Below are 25270 nucleotides of genomic sequence, written 5' to 3'. Positions count from 1 at the left end.
CTGATTCATACATATACACATGAATATGTGAACATGCCAGTAAAGTACAATGCTTTGGAACATTAGTTAAAAAGAATTTATCTAATACCCAGTTTTCATATTAAACCAAAAAAGGGTGTAAGAATACAACAAGGAACAGAAGCTCCATTGGATTAGAGAGAATCATTTCTTCTCTACTTCAGATGATCTGCTACAATACAGAGAGTGAAAGGATGATGATAAAAAAATCTTCAGGACACACTTCAAGGAGTATTACAAAGTTGTCAAGTATGGTTTATTAAAAATGAGGTCACTCAATGCAGTTTATATTTCCTATGTAAGCACTCTAAATAAAATAGAGATGAATGCAGGTTTTTTCCAGACACTATTCACTAGTGACAAGACTAAGAGAAATAGTAACAAAAAAAAATACCAACACAAAATTGCCAAGCCAAACTGCTGAGATTTCTGGGCCACAGCCAGGAAAACTTCATAAAGAGATGACAGTTACCTTCAACGTAATTAAAACTGCAAAATAATCCTTGGTTGAAGAAATTAGTTTTATATGTGAAGCATGTGTTACGTATTCTGCTTCCAGGTTGAGGTCCTTCCAGCAGTTCTTGTGGTTTGCTTTATGGCAGCCAATCCAAACTCAGAAAATGACCTTGAAGTACCGGTAGCTTACCTTGGCATGACTTGCTGTCCAAGGAGGGAGTGAATCCCATCTCACACTCACAACGGTATGCACCAGGGACATTCAAACACTGTCCGTTCTCACACAGATTAACATTTTCTGCACACTCATCAACATCTGTGGGAGACAGAAATTTCTTTGAAATCATGTTTCAAAATACAAATAATTTTATCCTATCACTCAGTGTTGCAGAGTTTTATTGATATAGAACAACATGTTTACACCTGAAGATGAACCAAATTGAAAGAATGCAGAAAGGCAAATCTAATGTCATTTCCAAAATGACTCCTTCTACGCTGCTAAGATTCTTACTTTTCTTTTCTTTTCTTTTTTTTTTTTTTTTTTAATTAACAGAATTATTCTTTTTAATAATGCAAGGTTTTCAGATTCAGTACTGTTACTTCTAATAAATACATTGAATGCTTTGCTTACAAAGTCAAAGCTTTATTTTCTGTAATACATATAATATACACATTATATATTTCTGTTATATATATTATATATACATATATGTTATATATATATCCTATTATATACTATATATATGCAAGTCGATGGGGCCGGATGGGATCCACGCGAGGGTACTGAGAGAACTGGCTGAAGTGCTGGCCAAGAAACTTTCCATCATTTATCAGCAGTCCAGGCTATCAGGGCAGGTCCCAGTCAACTGGCGGCTAGCAAACGTGACGCCCATCTACAAGAAGGGCCGGAGGGTTGACCCGGGAAACTCTAGGCCTGTTAGTTTGACCTCAGTGCCAGGGAAGCTCATGAAGCAGATTATCTTGAGTGTCATCACGCGGCACTTGCAGGGCAAGCAGGCGATCAGGCCCAGTCAGCATGGGTTTATGAAAGGCAGGTCCTGCTTGACGAACCTGATCTCCTTCTATGACAAAGTGACGCGCTTGGTGGATGAGGGAAAGGCTGTGGATGTGGTCTACCTTGACTTCAGTAAAGCTTCTGACACCGTTTCCCACAGCATTCTCCTCAGGAAAATGGCTGCTCATGGCTTGGACTGGCATATGCTTCGTTGGGTTAGAAACTGGCTGGGTAGCTGGAGCTAAAGAGTCGTGGTTAATGGAGTTAAATCCAGTTGGAGGCCGGTCACTAGTGGAGTCCCCCAGGGCTCAGTACTAGGGCCAGTTCTCTTTAACATCTTTATCAGTGATCTGGATGAGGGGATCGAGTGCACTTTCAGTAAGTTTGCAGACGACACCAAGTTAGGTGCGTGTGTCGATCTGCTCGAGGGTAGGAAGGCTCTGCAGGAGGATCTGGATAGGCTGGACCGATGGGCTGAGGCCAGCTGTATGAAGTTCAACAAGGCCAAGTGCCAGGTCCTGCACTTGGGACGCAACAACCTAAAGCAGCGCTACAGGCTGGGAGATGAGTGGTTAGAAATCTGCCTTGCAGAGAAGGACCTTGGAGCATTGGTTGATAGTTGGCTGAATATGAGCCAGCAGGGTGCTCAGGTGGCCAAGAAGGCCAACAGCATCCTGGCTTGCATAAGAAACAGCGTGGCCAGCAGGGCTAGGGAAGAGATTGTCCCCCTGTACTCAGCTCTGATGAGGCCGTACCTCGAGTACTGTGTTCAGTTTTGGGCCCCTCGCTACAAGAAGGACATGGAGGTGCTTGAGCGAGTCCAGAGAAGGGCAACAAAGCTGGTGAGGGGTCTGCAGAACAAGTCTTACGAGGAGCAGCTGAGGGAGCTGGGATTGTTCAGCCTGGAGAAGAGGAGGCTCAGGGGCGACCTTATCGCACTCTACAGGTACCTTAAAGGACGCTGTAGCGAGGTGGGGGTTGGTCTATTCTCCCACGTGCCTGGTGACAGGATGAGGGGGGAACAGGCTAAAGCTGTGCCAGGGGAGGTTTAGGTTGGTTATTAGGAAGAACTTCTTTACTGAAAGGGTTGTTAGGCATTGGAATGGGCTGCCCAGGGAAGTGGTTGAGTCACCATCCCTGGAGGTCTTTAAAAGACATTCAGATGTAGAGCTTAGTGATATGGTTTAGTGGTTTAGTGGAGGACTTGTTAGTGTTAGGTCAGAGGTTGGACTAGGTGATCTTGGAGGTCTCTTCCAACCTAGATGATTCTGTGATTCTGTGATATTGCTGTGTTAGTCTGACATGAAACATTTTGTCTAAGTGTTACTTTGAGCATTGGTCCTTTCAAACAACATGGTTCATTTTCATTTTTCTAATATTTTTGATAGCTCTTAAAAAAGAGCAAAAATTTAAATTAAATTAAATTTTAAATTGACAAATCTAAAGCATACTTCATTAACAATAGGGATTAAAATTCATGTTCATGAACCACAAACTTGAAACACATAAATAAGCAAAATATGAAGATCCTACTTCTGAGACAAAAACTAATATTAATGAGTCTTCTGACTTATTCTTATATTAAGTTTTAATAATATTTAAGGTGTAAATTGATTTTGGTTAGTTAACTAATAGTGAATGCATTCACATTACTTTCTTTGTATTTCACTATGCTTAGGATGCATTCCTTCAAACCTTAAAAATTGCTGACCACATAGAGAACAAATAAGAACTGTAGAGCAGAGACATTGTTGCATTTCCACTCCTTCAGTGGTAAAAAACACAGTAACTCAATGCTCATACATTTATGTTTTATATAAAATCCTTACACTTTATATAAACTTTTACACTTTGAGTTATTTTGAAACACATTCTGTGTGGTAAATGATGTTCAAAAAAACTTAAATGCAGAGATAGTGGGCAACATTTTTCAATTGCAACTTGTTTTTACTTAAAAGAAAATCATTAAAAATAAGGATTTAATCATTAATGATTACATCCCATTCAGTCCTCCTTCCCCTAGCGACGGCAAAATAAAAGATCTCTTCCCTGTCAGAGACAGACCCAGTCAACAGGGCAGGGTCGACGACAGCTGAATCCTTGTCCTCTTGAAACTGCGCGTGTACATTCAAAAAAGTTGGACCAAAAAGGAAAAGGAGAAAGGAGCAGACAGGAGCTTCACCCAACAACTGGTCTCACTGCATCCAGTTTGGCATGCAAATCTAAGGGTCAACTGCCTTTGTTAACATTTCTTCAGGAGATGGGTCTTAATAGACACTTTTACATTTATTCTCTTGCACTTTGGGCTTAGGTCTAATTTTGGAACTCTTCCATGAAACAGAAACCATCAGTGACAAATCAGCTTTCACAGAAAGTTCTTACCAGAACAAGTAAATCCATCCCCTGCAAATCCCTCTGCACACGCACAGCGGTATGACCCTGGGGTGTTTACACACTGGGCATTCACGCTGCACTGGTGTGTCCCATTGGAGCATTCATCAAGATCTACACATCAGGGACAAAAGAGCATAAGCAGTAATACAGCAGTTAGTGTACTTTGCTTGCAATTAACTGCCAAACTAAACAAGCATACAACATCCACACAATGGATGGAATTCAGCTGATTCATTAGAGTAAATGTTGATATCATTACTTAAATGTTAATATCCTCATAAAGAACTTGGAATCAAAGTGTGTTGAAAATAACAGAACAAAGAGATATGGTGAGGTGAAAATCTAACACGCATCTGATGAGCCTTCTCAATTAACAAAACATAAGTGTAGGGGAGGGGAGTGTAGGGGAGTGTAGGGGAGGGGCATACTGGGGAGGGGAGTGTAGGGGAGGGTATTGTAGGGGAGGGGAGTGTAGGGGAGAGGAGTATAGGGGAGGGGAGCGTAGGGGAGTATTGGGGAGTGTAGGGGAGGGGAGTGTAGCCTAACGCTATGAAAATCAATGCAGGCTTTATTTCTAACTTGGATGTCAATTTGGATTTAAAAATAACACAAGCCAAACCAAACCAAACCAAACCAAACCAAACCAACAACAAAAACAGAAGACTCTCCTGCCTCTAAATGGCAATTGCAGCTTGATTTGATGGAAATGGCCATTCGAGTGCATGATGTGAGTCAGTATCAGGTGCCACACTGTGACAGGTGCTATGTGGTACCTGATGGTCCTTTTCACACTCTGCCTTGCCCATCAGCAGACATCTGTATAAGGGACTCCTGGAAGAACATTCTGTACCCAGGAGCTATTTTAACAACATGGGTTCTACCACATCTCTTTTTAAGTCCTTTCAAACAGGATGTCTTATTTGCTTAGCAGAACCTCACCTATTTTTAATTAAATGATAACTATAAAGACCAGGGAGCCTTTTTTTTTTTCTTTTTTCTTTTTTCTTTTTTTTTTCTCATACATAGCTTTAAAATCTTACAAAATCTGGCTTGCAGTAAAATCTCATACTACAGGTATTTTTTCTTTCACATATTATACCAATAAAGCCTAATTTTTAAGTGAATCTCATCTTCCACAGATCGCAAAATGTTATGCAAAAAAGGTAAATATTACAATCTCTTTTACACACCAAAATTAAAACAAAGCAAGGACACATAATGTGACTGTAGCAGCCCAGCAAATGTAGTATCAAGTTTCCCATACTTCAGGTCCAATGTGCTTTATATTAGACCTATTAACTGGAAACACTACAGGATTTTTTTTTTCCCAGAAAAATGGTATTAAGTAACAGAAATAATATCTTAATGGCAGGAAATCTCAAAACAAACTCCACCATATTTTTGACTGAATTTTGTATTTTGCCCATTCTAGCAGTTGTATATAAACTTTGCAAAATACATATTTAACACAGTACGATGTTACACAGAGAGCCTCCTGAGACAAAACCTTTTCTTTTTTTTCCAAAAAAAAACCAAACTCCCAAAACACAAGAATCTTGTATACTCATCTATCCACAGAGTACAGCAAATAGAGGAATAATACTTTTGTTTCTAATGGAGTAATCACAGTCATATTGCATGTTTTGTTGAAAAAAAAAAAGAGAAAAAAGAAAATAGAAAAAAAGAAAAAAAAAAAGAAAAAAGAAAAAAAGAGAGAGAGAAAAACTTTATTTTTCTATATACTTACCAATACATTTAATGCCATTCCCGACCCATCCCTCTCTGCAACTGCATTTAAAACTTCCTGGTACATTGAGACATGAGGCATGCATGTCACAGTTGTGAGCACCAATTTCACACTCATCCACATCTAGAAGCACAAAATAAACTATTAGTAGTTACATCAGGAGAACCAGAATATTACAAATGATTTTCCCCTTGGATTTTACTCATTTCCATTGTGTAGTTTTGCAATCCCTTAAAAAACAAAAATTTCAAAACCATATAATAATTCAAGCAAGTGACATTATTTTATAAATTAATAATAATGATACTTGCATTTTCAATTGTACTTTCATTATGTTTTCATAACATTCTTTGTTAGTAAACATGGTGAAATTAGTTTGATTTCCTACAGTTGCTTTTCAGTGTGAAATTAAAGCTGTCTTACAGACAAGTATGCCGATATGCCTAAAATGGGTCGACACCCTTGATTGTGTGGGCACATTTCAGTTATAGAAATGACTTGTCCAAGATTTTTGAAACTATAAAACAAATTCTTAAATATGAAATTACAGGAGGAATTCCATCAACCTTCCAAGAAGAGTCACTTTGGATGACCTTAGCTTCCCCCTAACAGAGTAGACCCAGCCTGCAGAAGGAAAGATGCCAATTAGCACAAGAATTTGTACAGTTTGAAACTGAATTACTATGATTCTTTAAAATTTGTTAGCATGGATTGAAGGAAGGCATATACTTTCCTTCTTACACCATCACTATTTTTTCCCTTCTTTTTTTCTATTTTTTTTTTTCCCTTTTGACCTTTTCTTAGACTCTTGGGTCATTTCTCACAGCTATAGTTGACAGATGAGTTCACACTTTGAGTATGCATGACAAATGGGTACAGATTAAATACTTCTACCACAGATGCAGCCGTACCTAGCCAGGCTCTATTTGCTACTAGATATTCCTCCAGTCTATAGCAGAAAAAGTTTTGCCTTTAAAACCGCAGTTACATATGAGGTCTCTTATATCATATTGATATTGGTCAAAGAGCAAACCTTTTCAAACTCGTGGATACATGCTGATACATGTAATATAGGTAGACTCCTACATTTACTACATAATGGTAGAAATTACAGTCTCCCACTTGTGTGTGAACACTTGTGCATGAACACTTGTGCATTTATTTTACCTGAAAGCCAATCAAGATATCTACACACTGTAACACATATGCCAGAAATTTGCTTTACCTGTGCATCCGGTGGTTCCTTTCTTGACCGAATATCCTAGCTGGCAGTGACAAATGAATGAACCTTTAGTGTTTTCACACTCCCCAAACATACAGATGTTGGAATTCAAATCGCATTCATTTACATCTGTAAGTGCACATAAATTCATTATTACTTAAAAATTACTAACAACACCTAACAACACCTAATAGCATACTTTGTCTTTTTGGAATATTGTTGTTGAGGTGAAAATACCAGAAGCACATGAGGAGGAGCCGTTTGACTCCCTCAAGGGTGGAGAGGCCTTGCAGAGAGATCTTGACAAATTAGAGAGCTGGGCCATCACCAACCCACATGAAGTTTAACAAGAGCAAGTGCTGGATTCTGCACCCGGGAAGGGGCAGGTCTGGCTATACATACAGACTGAGGGACGAGAGGCTGGAGAGCAGCCCAGGGGAAAGGTACCTGGGGGTTCCGGTCAATGGCAAGTAGAATATGAGTTAACAGTGGGCCATGGCAGCCAAATGGGCTAACTGTATTCTGAGATGCATCAAGCACAGCATAGCTAGCCAGTTGAGGGAAGGGATTGTCCCGCTCTGCTCTGCACTGGTGCAGCCTCACCTTGAGCACTGTGTGCAGTTGTGTGCACCACAATATAAGAAAAATATAAAACTTTTAGCGAGCATTCAAAGGAGAGTGACAAAGATAGTGAAGAGTCTAGAGGGAAAGACATCTGAGGAGTGTCTGAGGTCCCTTGGTTTATTCAGCTTAGAGAGGAGGATGCTGAGGGGGGGCCTCATGGAGGCCTGCAGCTCCCTCATGAGGGGAGTGGAGGGGCAGGCGCTGAGCTCTGCTTTCTGGGGGCAGCGACAGGACCCGAGGGAATGGCGTGGAGCTGGGACAGGGAAGGGTCAGGCTGGGTGTTAGGGAAAGGTTTTGCATCCAGAGGGTGGTCAGGCACTGGATTAGGCTTCCCAAGGAAGTGGTCACAGCACTGAGCCTGCCAGAGTTCAGGAAGCGTTTGGACAATGCTCTCAGACGTGTGGTTTGATTTTTGGGTGGTCCTGTGCAGAGTCATGAGTTGGACTTGATGATCCTTGTCCTTTCCAACTAGAGATATTCTATGATTCTATGACAGCTTTATTCATCACTAAATATGATTAGTTTCTTCTCAGTGTGCACACATGTATAAAATGAGTAATGAAAGGTTTATTTGATAGATGTTCACAAAATATAATTTTATTAATATAGCTCAAACCACCTTAAAGTATAGTGTATAGAAAAAATTAAATGTAAAAGGTTAGGGCTTCGTATAAACAGTAGAACTAACTAAAGTTAGTTTAATCTGAAGAAATATTTTTATTTTGATTTCCTTCACAATCACTCATAGTAATTTAATGTAGTTGAGAGGATAAACTAAAACATTTACAAGAGACAGAAGAAAATGCTGGGGCACCCAAACATTCTCTTCTCTATAGTGATGTTTTAGGCAAATCCTACAATTACAATTATATCAATCCTACTTTTGGAATTACAGGAGTTTATTTATGCATATGGACTTTTCAAATTTTCTGCTACACTTCCTAACATTTATACTGTAGCAAGAAAGATCGATAGATCTTTTGTTTTTTTAAAATTACATACATAGCTCTATAACCTGCCTTCAAGTATTCATTATCCCTTCAACGATTCCAAAGCATTAGCTGTACAACTTTTAGACTCTCATTACCTTTGGTTTGTAGAGCTACTTACCGATGCAAGTTTTCATGTCCATAGACGCCATAAATCCATCATAACAGAGACAGCGATACTCCCCTGGAATATTAGTACATTGCCCACCATCACAGATATCTGGATTATTTTCACATTCATCAATATCTGAAATAAAAGCAGAAAATAACTCTGTCACACTGGTACAGACTGGCTAACAGAATACCATATTCAGATGGGCTGAAAGGCACCATGCTGGAACCTTCAATCTATTTTTAATGAAAACCGATCTTCAGATATTAGTATCTTTAGATACTAAAAACTACCTGCACATGTCCTGACATCTGGCATTAGAGCATAGCCATCACTGCAGCTACATTCGTAGCTGCCTTCTGAGTTAGTGCAGTGGGTGTCGCAGCCTCCATTCATTATCATACATTCATCAATATCTGGGGAAGCAACATAAGTTACAGTAAGTCTACTTTTATAAGGAGAAGTCACCTTCTCTTGTCATTTTACTTAAGAGATGAAGCAGTTTGCTGGTGATGATCTTGAGTTTTCATTCTCACACTACACTCTTGATTTAGATTTTGTTCAGCCTTCCTTCCCTCTTTCAACTGCATTTTCATCTATGGGAGCAAGTGACTACTTTTAAGTTATTTATATTCACATATATTATCAAGGATATAGGTTTAAAAAAAGTGCAAAAGACAACAGGTGGAAAGAAAAAGAAAGAAAAGCCCTAAGAAACTAAAGTTTCGTGTAAGCTTGACACGCAGCACAAATTTATGTTTTTGCAAAAAATAAGCAAAAGCAACAAAAACAAAAAAATCTCAGTCCCTCTGCTCTCATTGCCAATGTGTTGAAAAATACATAGTTCAGTATTACTATAAGTGTAGGATTTTTAGAAATGTATACAGTAAGCGGAAGAAAAACTTGGGCTGTTCTTGCTCAATTAAGAAACTTAGCAATATTTTCTCATTGTTTCACACTCAAGCTTGTGATTTTAATGGAGTAGCACCATAAGAGTATTATTTTCCCAAAGCATTCTTCAGAATTCAGTACAGCAACGATATTACACTTTCTTAATACTCTTAAGGTGAAATGTCCACAATAGTTCATGATATACTTCATAGAAGAAAATGAGAAGATGGCTCTGCATGAAATAGAAGTAAAGCCATATGAAACAATACACGCTTAAGTATGAATACATAGGTTAAGGAATACAGCACTTGCCTATGCAGCCTTGTCTGTCAGAGGTGGCCTGGTATCCAGAGTTACAGGAACACTGGTATGTTCCAATCATGTTCACACATTTGCCATTTCTGCAGAGATTGTCACTTAGTGAGCATTCATTTACATCTGGAAAAGAATCATTTATATCAATTACTTCTTAGTCAGAGAAATGGGGTAAGGAATACATTTTAAACCAGTGGATTTCAGACACTTTCAATTTCTGGCTCTTAATACATTCCCATTCAAGGTATGGACCCTAAATAGTATGTGTGAAACAGTGACAAATGTTTATTTTCTTCATTTTGTTCTGTGAACATTAACTGTAGAAGACCACCTCATAAAGTCCATGGTACTCCAATCTGCTGGTTTAAGCCAACTCTTGCAGTGACTATTCATCAAACACAGAAGACAAAGAGGTAATATGATTTATGGCTTTTTCATTTTTTTTTTTTTTTTACTGCTTCAGTAGTGAATTATGTGCAAAAAGGAGAACTGCATTTCACTGTGGGACAGAAACACTTTTTTGTGATTGTAGGAATAAAGTTCACTTTATGCTTTTATGCCTGTTAATTGAAAATGGCCAACATGAGTGGTACAGTCCTTTGAACTGCTTAATAACCCCTAGAGTCCTGCTAAAAAACTCCTCTTTGAAGCCAAAAGTGCTGAGGGCACTAGAGACTTTACAGGATCTGCTATAAGGATTTAATTTGAAGGTATTCATTTTATTTGAAGGTATTCAAAGAGGGAACATGAATTTGTTTGAGATATTCCTAAGGCCACATCCTTGCCAGTGACAAAAAATTTTCATAGCAGAAATGATTGCTCTTCATAGAGAGGTGAAGACTGCTATCCTTAGTTGAAACTCACCAATGCATTCCTCATGTGATGGTGACAGCTCATGTCCCACAGGACAGTCACACAGAAAACTCCCTTCTGTATTCACACAGGTGCCACCTCTACACAGCAGAGGGTTGCGTTCACATTCATCAATATCTGAAAAGAAATCATGGCAAGAAAGTATAAAATCATTACTAAGGAGCAACAAAGGGAAAAGCAGTTCTCAGCGCCTGGAAATGACAAAATCTGAAAGACACAAATAAAAAGAAGGTTTCATTGAAGCAGTGCTCCTCCTTTCCTCATTCTATGTAACAGTGCAAAAAAAAAAGTCCTTTAAGTTACTGAACTCTAAAATATGGCTTTTTTTTTCCAAGAAAATAAGATAAATGTATCATTCAAAATTAAGTACTCTAAGAGAAACATGAAACAAGAAAAGATAGAATCTGTTTGGATGGTCATCATTTTGAACAATGTATTAACATTCTGTTGCAATTTTCAAAAAAGTTTTCTTCTAAATTTAACCAGACTTTAGGCATTTTAGGCATGCATTGAAATTATTGTACGTGGATTGCAGTTAATGGGGACATGCATGTAAACTTTTAACTAAAAGGATAGTAAAGACAACAGAAAACGTTTTTATAGATACATTAACATGAAAAGGAGGACTAAGGAGAATCTCCACCCTTTACTGGATGCGGGAGGAAACTTAGTGACGAGAGATGAGGAAAAGGCTGAGGTGTTTAATGCCTTCTTTGCCTCAGTCTTTGGCAGCAAGACCAGTTGTTCTCTAGATACCCAGTATCCTGAGCTGGTGGAAGAGGATGGGGAGCAAGATGTGGCCCTCACAATCCACGAGGAAGTGGTTGGTGACCTGCTACAGCACTTAGATGTACACAAGTCGATGGGGCTGGATGGGATCCACGCGAGGGTACTGAGAGAACTGGCTGAAGTGCTGGCCAAGAAACTTTCCATCATTTATCAGCAGTCCAGGCTATCAGGGCAGGTCCCAGTCAACTGGCGGCTAGCAAACGTGACGCCCATCTACAAGAAGGGCCGGAGGGTTGACCCGGGAAACTCTAGGCCTGTTAGTTTGACCTCAGTGCCAGGGAAGCTCATGAAGCAGATTATCTTGAGTGTCATCACGCGGCACTTGCAGGGCAAGCAGGCAATCAGGCCCAGTCAGCATGGGTTTATGAAAGGCAGGTCCTGCTTGACGAACCTGATCTCCTTCTATGACAAAGTGACGCGCTTGGTGGATGAGGGAAAGGCTGTGGATGTGGTCTACCTTGACTTCAGTAAGGCTTCTGACACCGTTTCCCACAGCATTCTCCTCAGGAAAATGGCTGCTCATGGCTTGGACTGGCATACGCTTTGTTGGGTTAGAAACTGGCTGGGTAGCTGGAGCTAAAGAGTCGTGGTTAATGGAGTTAAATCCAGTTGGAGGCCGGTCACTAGTGGAGTCCCCCAGGGCTCAGTACTAGGGCCAGTTCTCTTTAACATCTTTATCAGTGATCTGGATGAGGGGATCGAGTGCACTTTCAGTAAGTTTGCAGACGACACCAAGTTAGGTGCGTGTGTCGATCTGCTCGAGGGTAGGAAGGCTCTGCAGGAGGATCTGGATAGGCTGGACCGATGGGCTGAGGCCAACTGTATGAAGTTCAACAAGGCCAAGTGCCAGGTCCTGCACTTGGGACGCAACAACCCCAAGCAGAGCTACAAGCTGGGAGATGAGTGGTTAGAAATCTGCCTTGCAGAGAAGGACCTTGGAGTATTGGTTGATAGTTGGCTGAATATGAGCCAGCAGGGTGCTCAGGTGGCCAAGAAGGCCAACAGCATCCTGGCTTGCATAAGAAACAGTGTGGCCAGCAGGGCTAGGGAAGTGGTTGTCCCCCTGTACTCGGCTCTGGTGAGGCCACACCTCAAGTACTGTGTTCAGTTTTGGGCCCCTCGCTACAAGAAGGACATGGAGGTGCTTGAGCGAGTCCAGAGAAGGGCAACAAAGCTGGTGAGGGGTCTGCAGAACAAGTCTTACGAGGAGCGGTTGAGGGAGCTGGGATTGTTCAGCCTGGAGAAGAGGAGGCTCAGGGGTTACGTTATTGAGCTCTACAGGTACCTTAAAGGAGGCTGTAGCGAGGTAGGGGTTTGGTCTATTCTCCCATGTGCCTGGTGACAGGATGAGGGGGGAACAGGCTAAAGCTGTGCCAGGGGAGGTTTAGGTTGGTTATTAGGAAGAACTTCTTTACTGAAAGGGTTGTTAGGGATTGGAATGGGCTGCCCAGGGAAGTGGTTGAGTCACCATCCCTGGAGGTCTTTAAAAGACATTTAGATGTAGAGCTTAGTGACATGGTTTAGTGGAGGACTTGTTAGTGTTAGGTCAGAGGTTGGACTAGGTGATCTTGGAGGTCTCTTCCAACCTAGCTGATTCTGTGATTGTAAAAGGATAGATAGCTTGCTAACTGCTGTGTATGTGGATATGTGGCTGAGAAATAGACATGTTACAACGTACAATGGGAAACCGAATATTTGACTCATGAACCTGAAAAAAACAGCTAACACTATAGATATGGAAAGAAATATGAACAACGGACCTTCAAGGTGCAGCATGAACTCACACTTTTGGACTCCCAGGAAGCATGACTAGCTACCCTTGAAAAAAAAGACTTTTATTCAAATAGATAGACTAGTGTTTTTATTTCATTCGCCTAAGAAATTAGCCAAGACATCATAGGGTTTTGTAGGTTATTCTCATAAGGAGAGAAACTGGCTGATGATAGAATCCAATTTCTCTTTTGATAGACTCCTGTTTGGCTAATTCTCAAAGCTCCAAAATGTTTTCATTCAGCATTCCTTCCTTTTCTTAGTTTCTGCAAAAAGCCTTCAAGAAGTCATTTCTCTTCTTATTTCCTCACTCTCTCTGTGTTTATCTGACATCTTGCTTCCTTGCCTCTGACTTACAGAAACCAAACAGTATTCATTCTCTGCATTTGTAGAGAGCGTCTGTCTCTCCTGAAAGTTTCCACAGCTTAGCTTCCTTGTTATCTTTTTCCGTGATTCAGGCAATGATATTTTGATGACTCTGTGTTTTCAAGCATCATAATGTACAGGAAATCAGTGAAAGGTGACAGGAGGCCTGCATGGAGGCCACAGAACCACATATTTGAGTTCAATCAAGGAGCACAGAATGCTCCTGACAGTACTCAAACATAAAAATGAAGCATAAAATACACAAAAGCAGGAATAGGCGACCCAGGAGGAATACTGAAGCACTGTTTGAGTATGCAGGGATGCCACCAGGATTTGACCTTGGCAAGGGATGTAAAGGGCAACAAGAAAGTCTTTCACATGCAGAGCATCAGCAAAAGGAAGATGAGGGAAAATATGGGCTCAGTGCTGAATGGAACTGGTGACCTGGAAGAAGACAAGATATTCAATACTGTCTTTGCATACATCTTCACTGGTAACATTTGCTTTCAGCAATTCGAGACCTAAAATCAGTGGAAAAGTCTGGAACAAGGAAGACTCACTCCTCAGTCAGAGAGGTCAAGTTAAGGAACATTTAAACAATGGGGCCATACGCCAATCCATGGAACCTCATGAGTTGTACGCATGAGTGCAAAGGGAGCCGACTGATGTCACTGTGAGGCCACTACAGATCATCTTTGAAAGGTCATGGCAATTAGGTGATGATCTTTTGGATGGGAGGAAAGTGAATATTAATCTAGTCTTCAAAAAGGACAAGAAAGAGGATCCAGACCATTCAGCCTCACTTCCATCTCTGGGAAGGTGATAGGGCAAAGAATCCTGGAAGCCATTTTCAAACATATGTCCTGGTTCCAGTTAGGACAGAGTTAATTTTCCTCTTAGTAGCTGGCGGGGTGCTATGTTTTGGATTAGAATGAGAAGAGCGCTGACAACATGCTGATGTTTTAATTGTTGTAGAGCAGTGCTTACACCAAGCCAAGGACTTTTCAGCCTCTCTCTGTCCTGCTAGCGAGCAGGCTAGGGATGCAGCAGGAGCTGGGAGGGGACAGACCCAGGACAGCTGACCCAAACTGGCCAAAGGGGTATTCCATACCATCTGACGTCATGCTGAACAATATATAGGGGTGGCTAGCCGGGGTGGAGGGGAGGCCGGCTGCTCGGGGATAGGCTGGGCATCGGTCAACGGGTGGTGAGCAATTGCATTGTGCATCACTTATTTCGTACACATTATTACTATTAATACTATTATTATTATTATTATTATTGTTATTCTTTTCCCTGTCTTAATAAACTGTCTTTATCTCAACTCACAGGCTTCACTTTCCCGTTTCTCTCCTCCATCCCGGAGAGGGAGGGGGGAGGGTGAGCGAACGGCTGTGTGGTGTTTGGCTGCCAGCCGGGCTAAACCACAACAGAATTACATGAAAGTGATAGGGTATGGTTAACAGAGATTCGAAGGGAAAATCAAAACTGACCAACCTGACAGTATTCTTCAATAAAATGTCTAGATCAGCGAATGAGAGAGCGGTCAATGCCTTTCATTTTGACTTTAGAAAGGCATTTGACACTGTATTCCCTAAGACCCTAGCAGACAAACTGATAAAGTATGATCTAGATGAGGGCACAGTGGAGTGGACTTAAAACTGGCTGAACTGCCATGTTCAAAGGGTTGTGATCAGAGTCACAAATTACAGCTAGACACTGGTTGCTAGTGGTATACCTCAGGGGTCAATAATGGGACAAATACTGTTAATCATCTTCGTTAATGATCTAGATGATGGGTCAGAACGCACCCTCGGCAAGTTGGCAGGTGACGGAAGAAAGACTGGTTAATGTACCAGATGGTTGTGCTGCCATTCAATTGGACCTTGCGAAGCTGGAGAAATAAGCAAACGGGAACCTCTCATCAGCAAATAGTGATGCCCCCGGGGAGGAATAAACATGCAACAGCACAGGCTGGGGACTGACCAACTGGAAAGTAGGTTTGCAGAGAAGGACCTGGGGATCCCGGGGAACAAACTTAACATGATCCAGCAATGTGCCCTTTGCAGTGAAGGTCAACAGCATCCTGGGCTGCGTTAGGAAGTGCACCACAAGCAGGTTGGAGGGGGGTGAACATCACCCTCAACACCGAAAAGACTACATCTGGAGTGCTACATTCAGTTCTGGGCTCCTCAGTACATGGACGTACTGGTTAAAGTCTCATTAAAGATCATAGAGAAGACCTAGAGGTTGGGGGTTCTGACATGCAAAGAAAAGCTTAGAGAGTGAACATGTGAACGTTAGCATGGGGAGAAGAAGGCTCAGGGGGGTCTATCAATGTGTATAAATAACTTCTGGGGAAGGTAAAGAAGAAAGTCACCTTCTGAGTGGTGTCCAGTGACAAAATGAGAAACAAATGGGTATAAAACTGAAGCACGGGAAATTGTATTCAAACATGGGAAGGAACGTTTTTAGTGAGAGAATGCTCTGGCACTTGAACAAGTCTCTGAGAGAGGCTGTGCAATATTTGTCCTTGGAGATTTCCAGTATTGAACTGTGCATGGTCCTTGCTGTAGTTTATCCTGCACTGAGCACGGGCTGGACCGGATGACCTCCAGAGGTCTTCCAACCTCAATGAGAGGAACTGTGATTCTGTTTCAGCAGCCTTTGAATAGAGCTTAAACAATTTGTCCCTTTCAAAGACATATTTGCATAACTAAACTAAAAAAGTTAGGATTTAGTCAAAATAATAAAACTGAACATCTAAAATAGGGTTAAGAGTATTCTACCAAGATAAAGATTTCACACTTTCCATTTCCATGGTGTATGCAGAAGTACTCCATAATGTCAACTCCAGATTTTTTTAAGGTGGCTAGTAACTTTTGGTGTCTCAGTACCTATTCTTACGACTTTAAACAATTTAAAAATATGTGGGGCTTTTTTTCACAAAGTGGTCTCAGAATTTCATAAGTCCTAAAAGAATCAAGGAAACATAAATCGCATTGCCCTTGAAACTTCTTAGATGCATTAAATGTTTCAATACCTCATGAGCCACTGTTAAACTACCTGAATAGTTGCTGACAATCTCAATTAGCTATACAGGAATGTGTGAATGTAATCAGCAAAAAGAACATGCATAGCTATACAAACAGGTCAGTTATCTGTCCTATATATTGGACATTGGTCATTTTTTTCAAGAAGTCACAGTAATTATGCATATGAAGTGTTCAGTGGAGTAGGACTAGTATAGTACAGAGTACAGCAAATGGAAGGTCTCCAGCTCATCCTGGCAACACTTACCCATACAGTTCTTCATCATCATAAACCCACTTTCATAACCATCAAAGCACTCGCATTCAAAGCTTCCAGGAGTGTTGACACAAGTTCCACTTCCACATAAGTCTGGGGAGATCCGGCACTCATCAATGTCTGTTTTACAGTAAATGGAAATGTAGAAAAATCAAAACGAGTTTAAGGTGATCCTTGCTTTCACAGAAGTTAAGACTTGGACATTATAAATGAATTCTACAGAGATTATACGTAGTACATAAATTGATAGAGAAATGCAATTGATTTTAATATTTAAAAGAATTGGATTATGTGAAAAAGTTTGTGGAAGATTCATAATGCAATGCCTTTAGAGCTCTCAACTGTAGATTAAACTATGTTAAAGTATATTTCTAAGGACGCTACTGTAATAAATTCTGAGTTATTATTATAGAGGTACCGTTTGACTCCATGCATACGGTGCTATTGATATTAAATTGCTTTTTATGAAGACAATTCTCTAGTAATTCATAATTTTGTCATTAATTTTTTACATATTAAGAAAACATGAAGGATTCACAGGGAATAAAAAATAACAGAATATTTGAAACAATGAAGACACTAGTCCAAGGCAATAAGGCATAGAATTAGTGCTGTCATCTGAGAAGTCTGTGGAGCAAGGAACAAAAGAGCAGAGAAAGGCATCAACATGTCTGCAGTAGGGTGGTGAGCTGGACAATGAACTATTTCTTAAAGTGGCTCAGGAAAACAAAGCTAGTGCAAGCTTAACTGAAGAAACTGTAAGAAAAAAAAAAGATTTTAAACAGTTCTTTTTTTTACTACATGAAAGAATCTCTTCTGCCTCTTGTTACTCCCAATGGCCAGGTTTCTACTGGGAGAAGATAGTTCATTTCTCATGCACAGATGTGTGGAGGTGTGGGATGGTAATCCATGTGGTGGATCTGGGATGTCACTGAGTGCTTGGCTTTCTACAGGCTTTATAAAACATTTTGTTGCTAATTTAAAATTAAAAAAGTCTTCTATTTAATAAAACCTGGGTCTCTGTGGCTTTTCTGTGGAACATTTTCATCAGGACAAAGTTTCAATGAAAAACAGAACCCAAAGAAGCTTTCATAGTGAGAAGTTTTCTGACCTATTCTTGTTAGTTTAGAAATAAAGTTAGTTAAATGCATTTCTAATCAATGCAATCACTATAAAAACAAGGAAATCACCAGTTAGGGCAACATTAACATCCAGACCAACCTCAGTTAATATGCCTTACCACCCACACTTTGTATTAGTCAGACTCACTCATGGACTCCTGTGTGGTAAAACAAAACCTCCTTCATTTTCAGCTCAGAGCCACCCACAATGCAGGCATCCAGGTTCTCATAACCAGGAAACTATCACACTTATTTTCTATTTCAGTCCTTCCAGGCAGTAAATAAACTTTTAAATTAAATGCACGCCTCTTCTTGCGTTAATGCACTGATGTCAGAATTGCAAGGGTGCCTCTGTGTGTGCTTGGCTATCAAATCTAAATGAAAATTAATTTGTAGTGGAGTCCCTCAGTTCATTTGGTAATGAAACATCCACAGAGTAAAGACTGTAAATTAAGTTAATCTATATGTTAAGAAGTAGAAATTAGCTTCACTGGTGATTCTTCCAGATTTTTTAGATGGTACTGACAGAGCATGACTTGATCATCTTTAACACCAATTTAACAGATTCCTAATGTCCATTTACCAGAAGAATGTTCAATTTAATAGAGAATCACCTCCTGAAAGGGAAACAACACTGTTGACCACTCTGTACAAAGATTAAGCTCTTAGAAATCGAAGGAAATGAATTACATTGAGCTTCCAGATCACCAAGATATGCAACAATCACAAGTTCCTTTAAGAACTGGGGAAAGTGCAAGACTTACCTGTACAGTTTCTTTCCTCCATATCTAAAGCAAACCCACTGTTACATCTACATTTGAAACTTCCAATTGTATTCCTGCATTTACCGTTCATGCACATACCAGGGAATACCTTGCATTCATTGATATCTATGGAAAAAAAAAAGAAAAAAAAGAAAATAACATTCTTAAACACTTAATATATAAATATATATTGAATGGAAATTTTCTTTTCCTGCTTAACAATTGTACTGAGCATAAAAGGCATGGTTTGGGCAGCAGGGTACTGCAGGGATGGCCTCATCCTTCACAGGTCTGGAGTTTGGAAAAATAAAATCAAGGAGACAAGTAGGAGGGCACAAACCTGGAGACACAGCTGTGATGCACTCCTCACAGGCAGTACTCCAAGCCCTAGGAGGCATCCTTGAGGGACTGCTGCCCATGGAAGACCTATGTCGGAGCAGTCACACCTCTAAGGGACTGTTCCTGTAGGTGACCCATACCAGGTCAAGGGACAATGGGCTGTTTTGGCAACTCACTCTGGAGTAGTGACAACCCTGAGGGCTGGGGTACAGGAAATGCTTAAGAAGGAAAGAAGAGTGAGAGAAAACAGTAAACAAACAACAAGGGGTGGAAGGGAGAAACCATCCCCAAGGATCTGCTGCCCAATGCCTCACCTATGGGTCTGGGACTGAGTGCAACCTGCAATAAAAACAGAGGGACAGACACCAGGAAGAGTGGAGGAGAGATGCTGGGCTGAAGTTGAGCATGGAAAAAAGGCAGAAAAGGTGTTTGCCTTCCTGTTCAATTGTTTATGCCTTCCTTGCTTTGCAATACACAAATCGGTAATTAAAAGTCTATGTTTATCAGCAATCCACTAAATTCAATGAAATTTCCCACGTTGACACTGTTTTGCTTGTGACACAAATACGTATCATGTTCTTTACTTGGCTAACACAATGAATATTCATGGTTTTGCTGAACCTTCTTGTAAGAGATGTAATTATTATCTGTTTTTTTGTTTGTTTGTTTGTTTGTTTGTTTTTGTTTTTAACTGAGTGATATTTCAAGATCAGTTTAGGAAAGGGTAACTTTTCTTTTGTAGAATATCAAGCAAAATGTTTCACCTCTTCTAAATGTATTTTCCTGGACAGCTGGGATAACACAGGCTATTAAAATTCTTGCAACCTCTCTCATAAGCACGTGCACAAGGGGATTTACAGATTTGAATGAGCTTTTCTTATACTCTGTAATTTGCTGGATGAATGTCCTTACTTGAGGACTAAAAAAAATATGGTGCAAAAGCAGAAACATGCAGCAAAATCTTACAAAAATCTTGAGGTGGATAGAATTCCATACTTGTTTAGCAAATCACCACTGAATGTTGAGAGCTTTGCATTAGAATAGTAACACTTGAAAATTGGAGCTTATTTATGGTGAAACAGAGGGCCAATCTGTTCAAGTTTTCTCAAACAGCTCAACATATTTTCAAGACAAATGTTTCAGAATACTGTGTTCAAGTATTAAAACATTTCAGGGTAACTTCAGCTTCTGAACACACAGAAATTTACTGTTCTTCTTCTCAGACTTCAGTCATCTAAAATAATCTCATATCTTGTTTCTTAAGGTTTTCCAGCCTCTTAAGTTTTGTCTGTGCTCTGTGGAAGGGAAAGACAGGAAAAAATGGACAAGACGTTTTTACTTTACTTCTTTATCACCGCAGCTCCATTGCCCACATAATTTGAGTGTAATATCAGACACCCTTCCCTTTTAATCACTTAACTGGTGATTAAAACCAATTGGTGAAAAAACTGCAAAGCACAGAAGGAACCCATCCTTTTTCAGTCTGTATTATCTACAGGTCAGTCAGCCTCACCTCCATCCCTGGAAAGGTGATGGAGCAGCTCGTCCTGGAGGTCATCTCCACACATGTGGCGGATAAGAAGGTGATCAGGAGTAGTCAGCATGGATTCACCAAGGGGAAATCATGTTTGACCAATCTGCTATTCTTCTTTGATGGGTTGACTAGCTGGGTAGATGAGGGGATAGCAGTGGATGTGGTCCACCTTGACTTCAGCAAGGCTTTTGACACTGTATCCCATAACATCCTCATAGACAAGCTCAGGAAGTGTGGCCTAGATGAGTGGACAGCGAGTTGGATTGGCAATTGGCTGGATAGCAGAGGTTGTGCAGTGGTGCAGTCTAGCTGGAGGCCTGTAGCTAGCTGTGTCCCCCAGGGGTCAGCCTTGGGTCCTCCATGCACCTAGGGAAGAATAACCCCTAGCACCGGTACAGGCTGGGGGCTGACCTGCTGGAAAGCAGCCCTGCAGAGAGAGACCTTGGAGTCCTGGTGGACAGCAGGCTAACCACGAGTCAGCAATGTGCCCTTGCGGCCAAGAAGGCCAGTGGTATTCTGGAGTGCATTCGGAAGAGTGATGCCAGCAGGCCAAGGGAGGTGATCCTCCCCCTCTATACAGCGCTGGTGAGGCCATACCTGGAGTCCTGTGACCAGTTCTGGGCTCACCAGTACAAGAGGGACATAGAACTACCGGAGCGAGTCCAGAGAAGGGCTACTAAGATGATTAGGTGTCTGGAGCACCTGTCGTACGAGTACAGGCTGAGAAAGCTGGGCCTGTTTAGCTTGGAAAAGAGAAGACTGAGGGGAGATCTCATCAATGTATATGAATATCTGAAGGGAGGGTGTCAAGAGGATGGAACTATACTCTTTTCAGTTGAGCCCAGCAACAGGACAGGAGGCAATGGGCACAAACTGAAGCACAGGAAGTTCCAGATGAATATGAGGGGTCACTTCTTCACTGTGAGGGTGACAGAGCACTGGAAGAGGTTGCCCAGAGAGGTTGTGGAGTCTCCTTCTCTGGAGATATTCAAAACTCCCTGGATGCCATCCTGTGCAATGTCCTCGAGGTGATCCTGCTCTGCGAGGGGGTTGGACAAGATGATCTTGAGGGGTCCCTTCCAACCTCAAACATTCTGTGATTCTGTGGTTCAGAGAACCCTCACCAAATTGCAGTAATATTTTATGTTCACATTTTAACTCCTTGACTTCATAGAATTCCATCTCATCCTCAGTTCACTCTTTGCAAAGCACAATGTTAAAAAGGTGTGTATTTTCTGTTATTCTCATCATTTAGATCTCCCCTCCCTATCCTAGTCCTATCATAGTCATTTTGTTTTTGTCCTTACCAAAATCAGACTTTGCATCTTTTCTTGGCAGACTCCTATAACACTTGTGAACATCATGCAAACAGAGGTAGGTTCCCTACCTTTACTGTCAGCTCTGTAAGGCAAACATCTTTATAATATTTCTCATCTCAAGTACATCCGAAATATAAATCCTGGCATTTCCTTAGAATAGTCACCAAGATGTACATATAATTCACTTCTAGATCAATTAGACTATAATGAACCCTTACCTTTATAAAATGGCCTGCCAGTTAGAATATCTCCCCTGTTGGAAAAGCCAGGACCTCTGGGACACAGAGACTCATATTCCTTTGTGCCAGGCTTTGGACACTCCTCACAGTCGGAGCCCCAGGCAGCACCCACAGCACAGCAGCAGGCATCCATACGAAACTTGCCAGGCATAGACTGAATGCACTCATCTTCATCCCATTTCAAGTAGCATTGCTCCATGCGGATATCTGCTCATTTGAAAAAAAAAAAAAGTGAAATTTTACCCTTTGCTAGGTTTTCAGTTCTTCAGAAGCAGCTATTTGAGTACATATGTGTATAACAGTGGGTCAGTTTCTGGGAGACAGATTTCTGCTCAAGATGCTACACTTCTGCACAGTGTTGAACCATTTGAAATCGCTATTGGTAAGTTTCTGAATCTCTGTTGCAGCACATAAAAGAAGAAGTATTTATCTAAATGCTAGTTTCTACAACATACAAATAATGGGAAATGTATCAATTACAGCTGGGCTAGAGAAGATGTCTGTGATTCTACATCTTCCTATTATGGACTGGAATTCAAGCTGTGTTGTTAGAATAAATGTAAGCATTAATTTTGTATATCATACATTGGACTGGAAGTTAGGCTTCAGGAAACCTAACAGATATTTTAAATGCTTAGCACAAAATGCTTTGGCAAAAATGCATTATCTAAAAAATAACATGGATGAGCTTCTGAATTATTTTCCATACAAGTCCTTCAGAGTTATACAGTTTTACAGTATAAATTTACCCTATGCACATCTTAAGGTAAACAATTTAGAATCAAATATAAGAATTAGAAATTGTTTAAAGAATACTTATGTTTTCCTGTAAACTACTCTATTTCAGGATCATATTTAGTTTCATTTCAAAAGATTCAGCAAACATATGTCTAATAAATACTTATTTTCATTAAAATCACTGTAGTGGACCCTGCAGGAAATAAACATATTTGAGAAATATATAGAACAGTGCTTATGTAGCAGAGGAGAAGGCACATATCTTGTAATATAAAGGGACATCTTCTCAATAAATTAGGAAGAGGGAACATGGCTTTAAGGGTAAATGAATCCTGGGTGTTGCATGAAAATGACTCCCTTGTTCCAACCTTTCATTATCTCAGTCAACCACATCTAAATCCACACTTGTCCTTATGAAATTTCTCACTAGGAAGTAGTACAGGGTTGATGGCCACAGATGACAGTGACAGGCAACAGATTTGCTAAGTATTGGGGAAAAAAAAACAAAAAGAGGAAGGAAAACCTAACAAAACTGCATATGCTATGCCCAAAAAAATACACACATGCAACTTGGCAGACTTGGTTTTGAATTATTTCTTTTTTTCTATGAGATTTTCATGCTGATTATACACATCTGTTTCCTTTCAAAATTCTATTTTTAAAAATATCTCTAGCATTACATTCACATTAAAAAAAAAAAACAAACTGGTAGCTGTTTGTATCAGCTATTGGTAAGGCATAGTGCAATTAAAGGAAAATTGCTTGCTTAAACTTGAATCTCCTTTGAGGAAAGAGAACACTGGTCAAATAAAAAACATGGATTAGAGCAGGCAAATTCTGGACTGACATGAAGCAAGGGCTGAAAATTAGTACTTGTTCTATTGTTATGTTTTCTTAAAAGAAAGCAAATGCTGTCAGTAATAATATTTTTATAGTCCTTACAACAGGTAAAAAAAAAATTAACATGAATTCCAGAATCTTTTAAGTATTCAGTTCCCTGACTGTATCTTTTTCATTTCTGACTACTGATTTTTAAAGATTTCAAAAAACCAATCTGAACAGATGTACTGCAAAACACTGAATTCCTGGATGGAGAAGGTGTGTGTGGTACAAATTAATTTCAGTTAAAACAGACGTGCACTTTTATAGAATACATTACAACTCACAATGTATAGTCTTTTTTTTTTTTTTTTTCCCCATAATCTTATAGAAAAATGTAATTCTAAATTACTAGGTATGGCTTATTTAAAACCATATAAACATTTTGTGGTATCTGAATATGGATTTTACAGGTTCTCAGATGTAAAAAATACAAGCTCCCTAAGAGAGCAAGCAAGGGGGTAGAATTTCCAATTAAAAAGGCAAGAAAAAGAAAACCAAGTACATTCACTGATAGATATTGCTGTTTTATTACAATAATTCAGATGCTTCAGAAATTTGTAGCAATGTGACTTTTTATAATACCTGTGATTGTAAAAAGCACTATTATATGTTCATTCATGCACTTCCCCAGCTCTAGAAAAAAAGTTACAGAAAAGTTAAGGGTTTTCCAGGGGAATACACTTTCCTGGTGGTAGTGTAGGAACTGTGGTAAGTCTCTCTTGCTCTTTTTCCTTATCTTGCAACCTCAGGAATTGAGTTCTAGCTCTTTCCTTTTTTCTCTGCCAACAACAACAACAAAGTTTAGCAGACTAGTAAAACTAACTACACTTGCTACTGGATATTTTTGTATTCTTTAATTTGCATAAGGGGTTCAGTACTTTTTATACCTCAAAACATTCCTGTAGAGAACATTGTCTTCACAGCTATCATATTTTGTCAGTAGAAGACATTCATGTTCTGTACAATGAAGATGAGCTCTTATTTTTATCTACATCCATTTTGCTTTCTTACAAACAGAACAATTTGCACCAGTGTTTGTGCTACAAGATAGTACCTCATTTTCACAACATGACTAGATAGCAAGAGAGAAAAGAGGAAGTCACACTGCATTATAAGCTTCTGGTTGGCCAGCAAACTGCTTATTGTCTAGCTCCCAGTGAGTTAGATGTTTCTGTTTTGGAACAGAAGTCATAGTAAGGGCAGCACTCTAGCAAAACCTATTGACTGCACTGAAGGCAAGACAAGTCATAACACAAACATTCACATTCCCTCTAGGGATTAACAACTCTTCCCTGAACTGGCACAGGTATCTGAAGTCTTAGCAGGCAAAAACTAAGACATACATTTAACAAATTCAGCAATACAGAAACAAATCAAACATCCTTTCACACTCTTTTGAGAACTATTTTGGATATTTGTTATACAGAGCCTAAAAGTTACCAGA

The 25270-nt window shown here is 40.0% G+C and overlaps 1 protein-coding gene across 3 annotated transcripts in view; it reads right to left on the bottom strand.

Annotated features, from left to right (window-relative positions):
• Positions 1–25270, bottom strand: part of FBN2 (fibrillin 2) — a 183141-nt gene that overhangs the window by 43834 nt on the left and 114037 nt on the right. For 2 of the 3 annotated variants that reach the window (XM_040541319.1, XM_040541318.1), the window contains 11 exons: positions 22186–22413; positions 18776–18901; positions 16882–17010; positions 10648–10773; positions 9781–9906; positions 8871–8993; positions 8587–8712; positions 6856–6981; positions 5631–5753; positions 3872–3994; positions 665–790 (listed from right to left, as the gene is read on the bottom strand). In XM_040541319.1, the coding sequence (XP_040397253.1) occupies positions 665–790; positions 3872–3994; positions 5631–5753; positions 6856–6981; positions 8587–8712; positions 8871–8993; positions 9781–9906; positions 10648–10773; positions 16882–17010; positions 18776–18901; positions 22186–22413 (1482 nt within the window). The remainder of the gene's footprint in view (positions 1–664; positions 791–3871; positions 3995–5630; positions 5754–6855; positions 6982–8586; positions 8713–8870; positions 8994–9780; positions 9907–10647; positions 10774–16881; positions 17011–18775; positions 18902–22185; positions 22414–25270) is intronic. The other variant, XM_040541320.1, reaches the window with a different exon arrangement.

This window comes from Cygnus olor, chromosome Z (genome assembly GCF_009769625.2).
Source record: "Cygnus olor isolate bCygOlo1 chromosome Z, bCygOlo1.pri.v2, whole genome shotgun sequence".
Classification (NCBI taxonomy): Eukaryota; Metazoa; Chordata; class Aves; order Anseriformes; family Anatidae; genus Cygnus; species Cygnus olor.
Note: the sequence above shows the minus strand (reverse complement) of the source record. Positions and strands in the feature narration are given on the sequence as shown.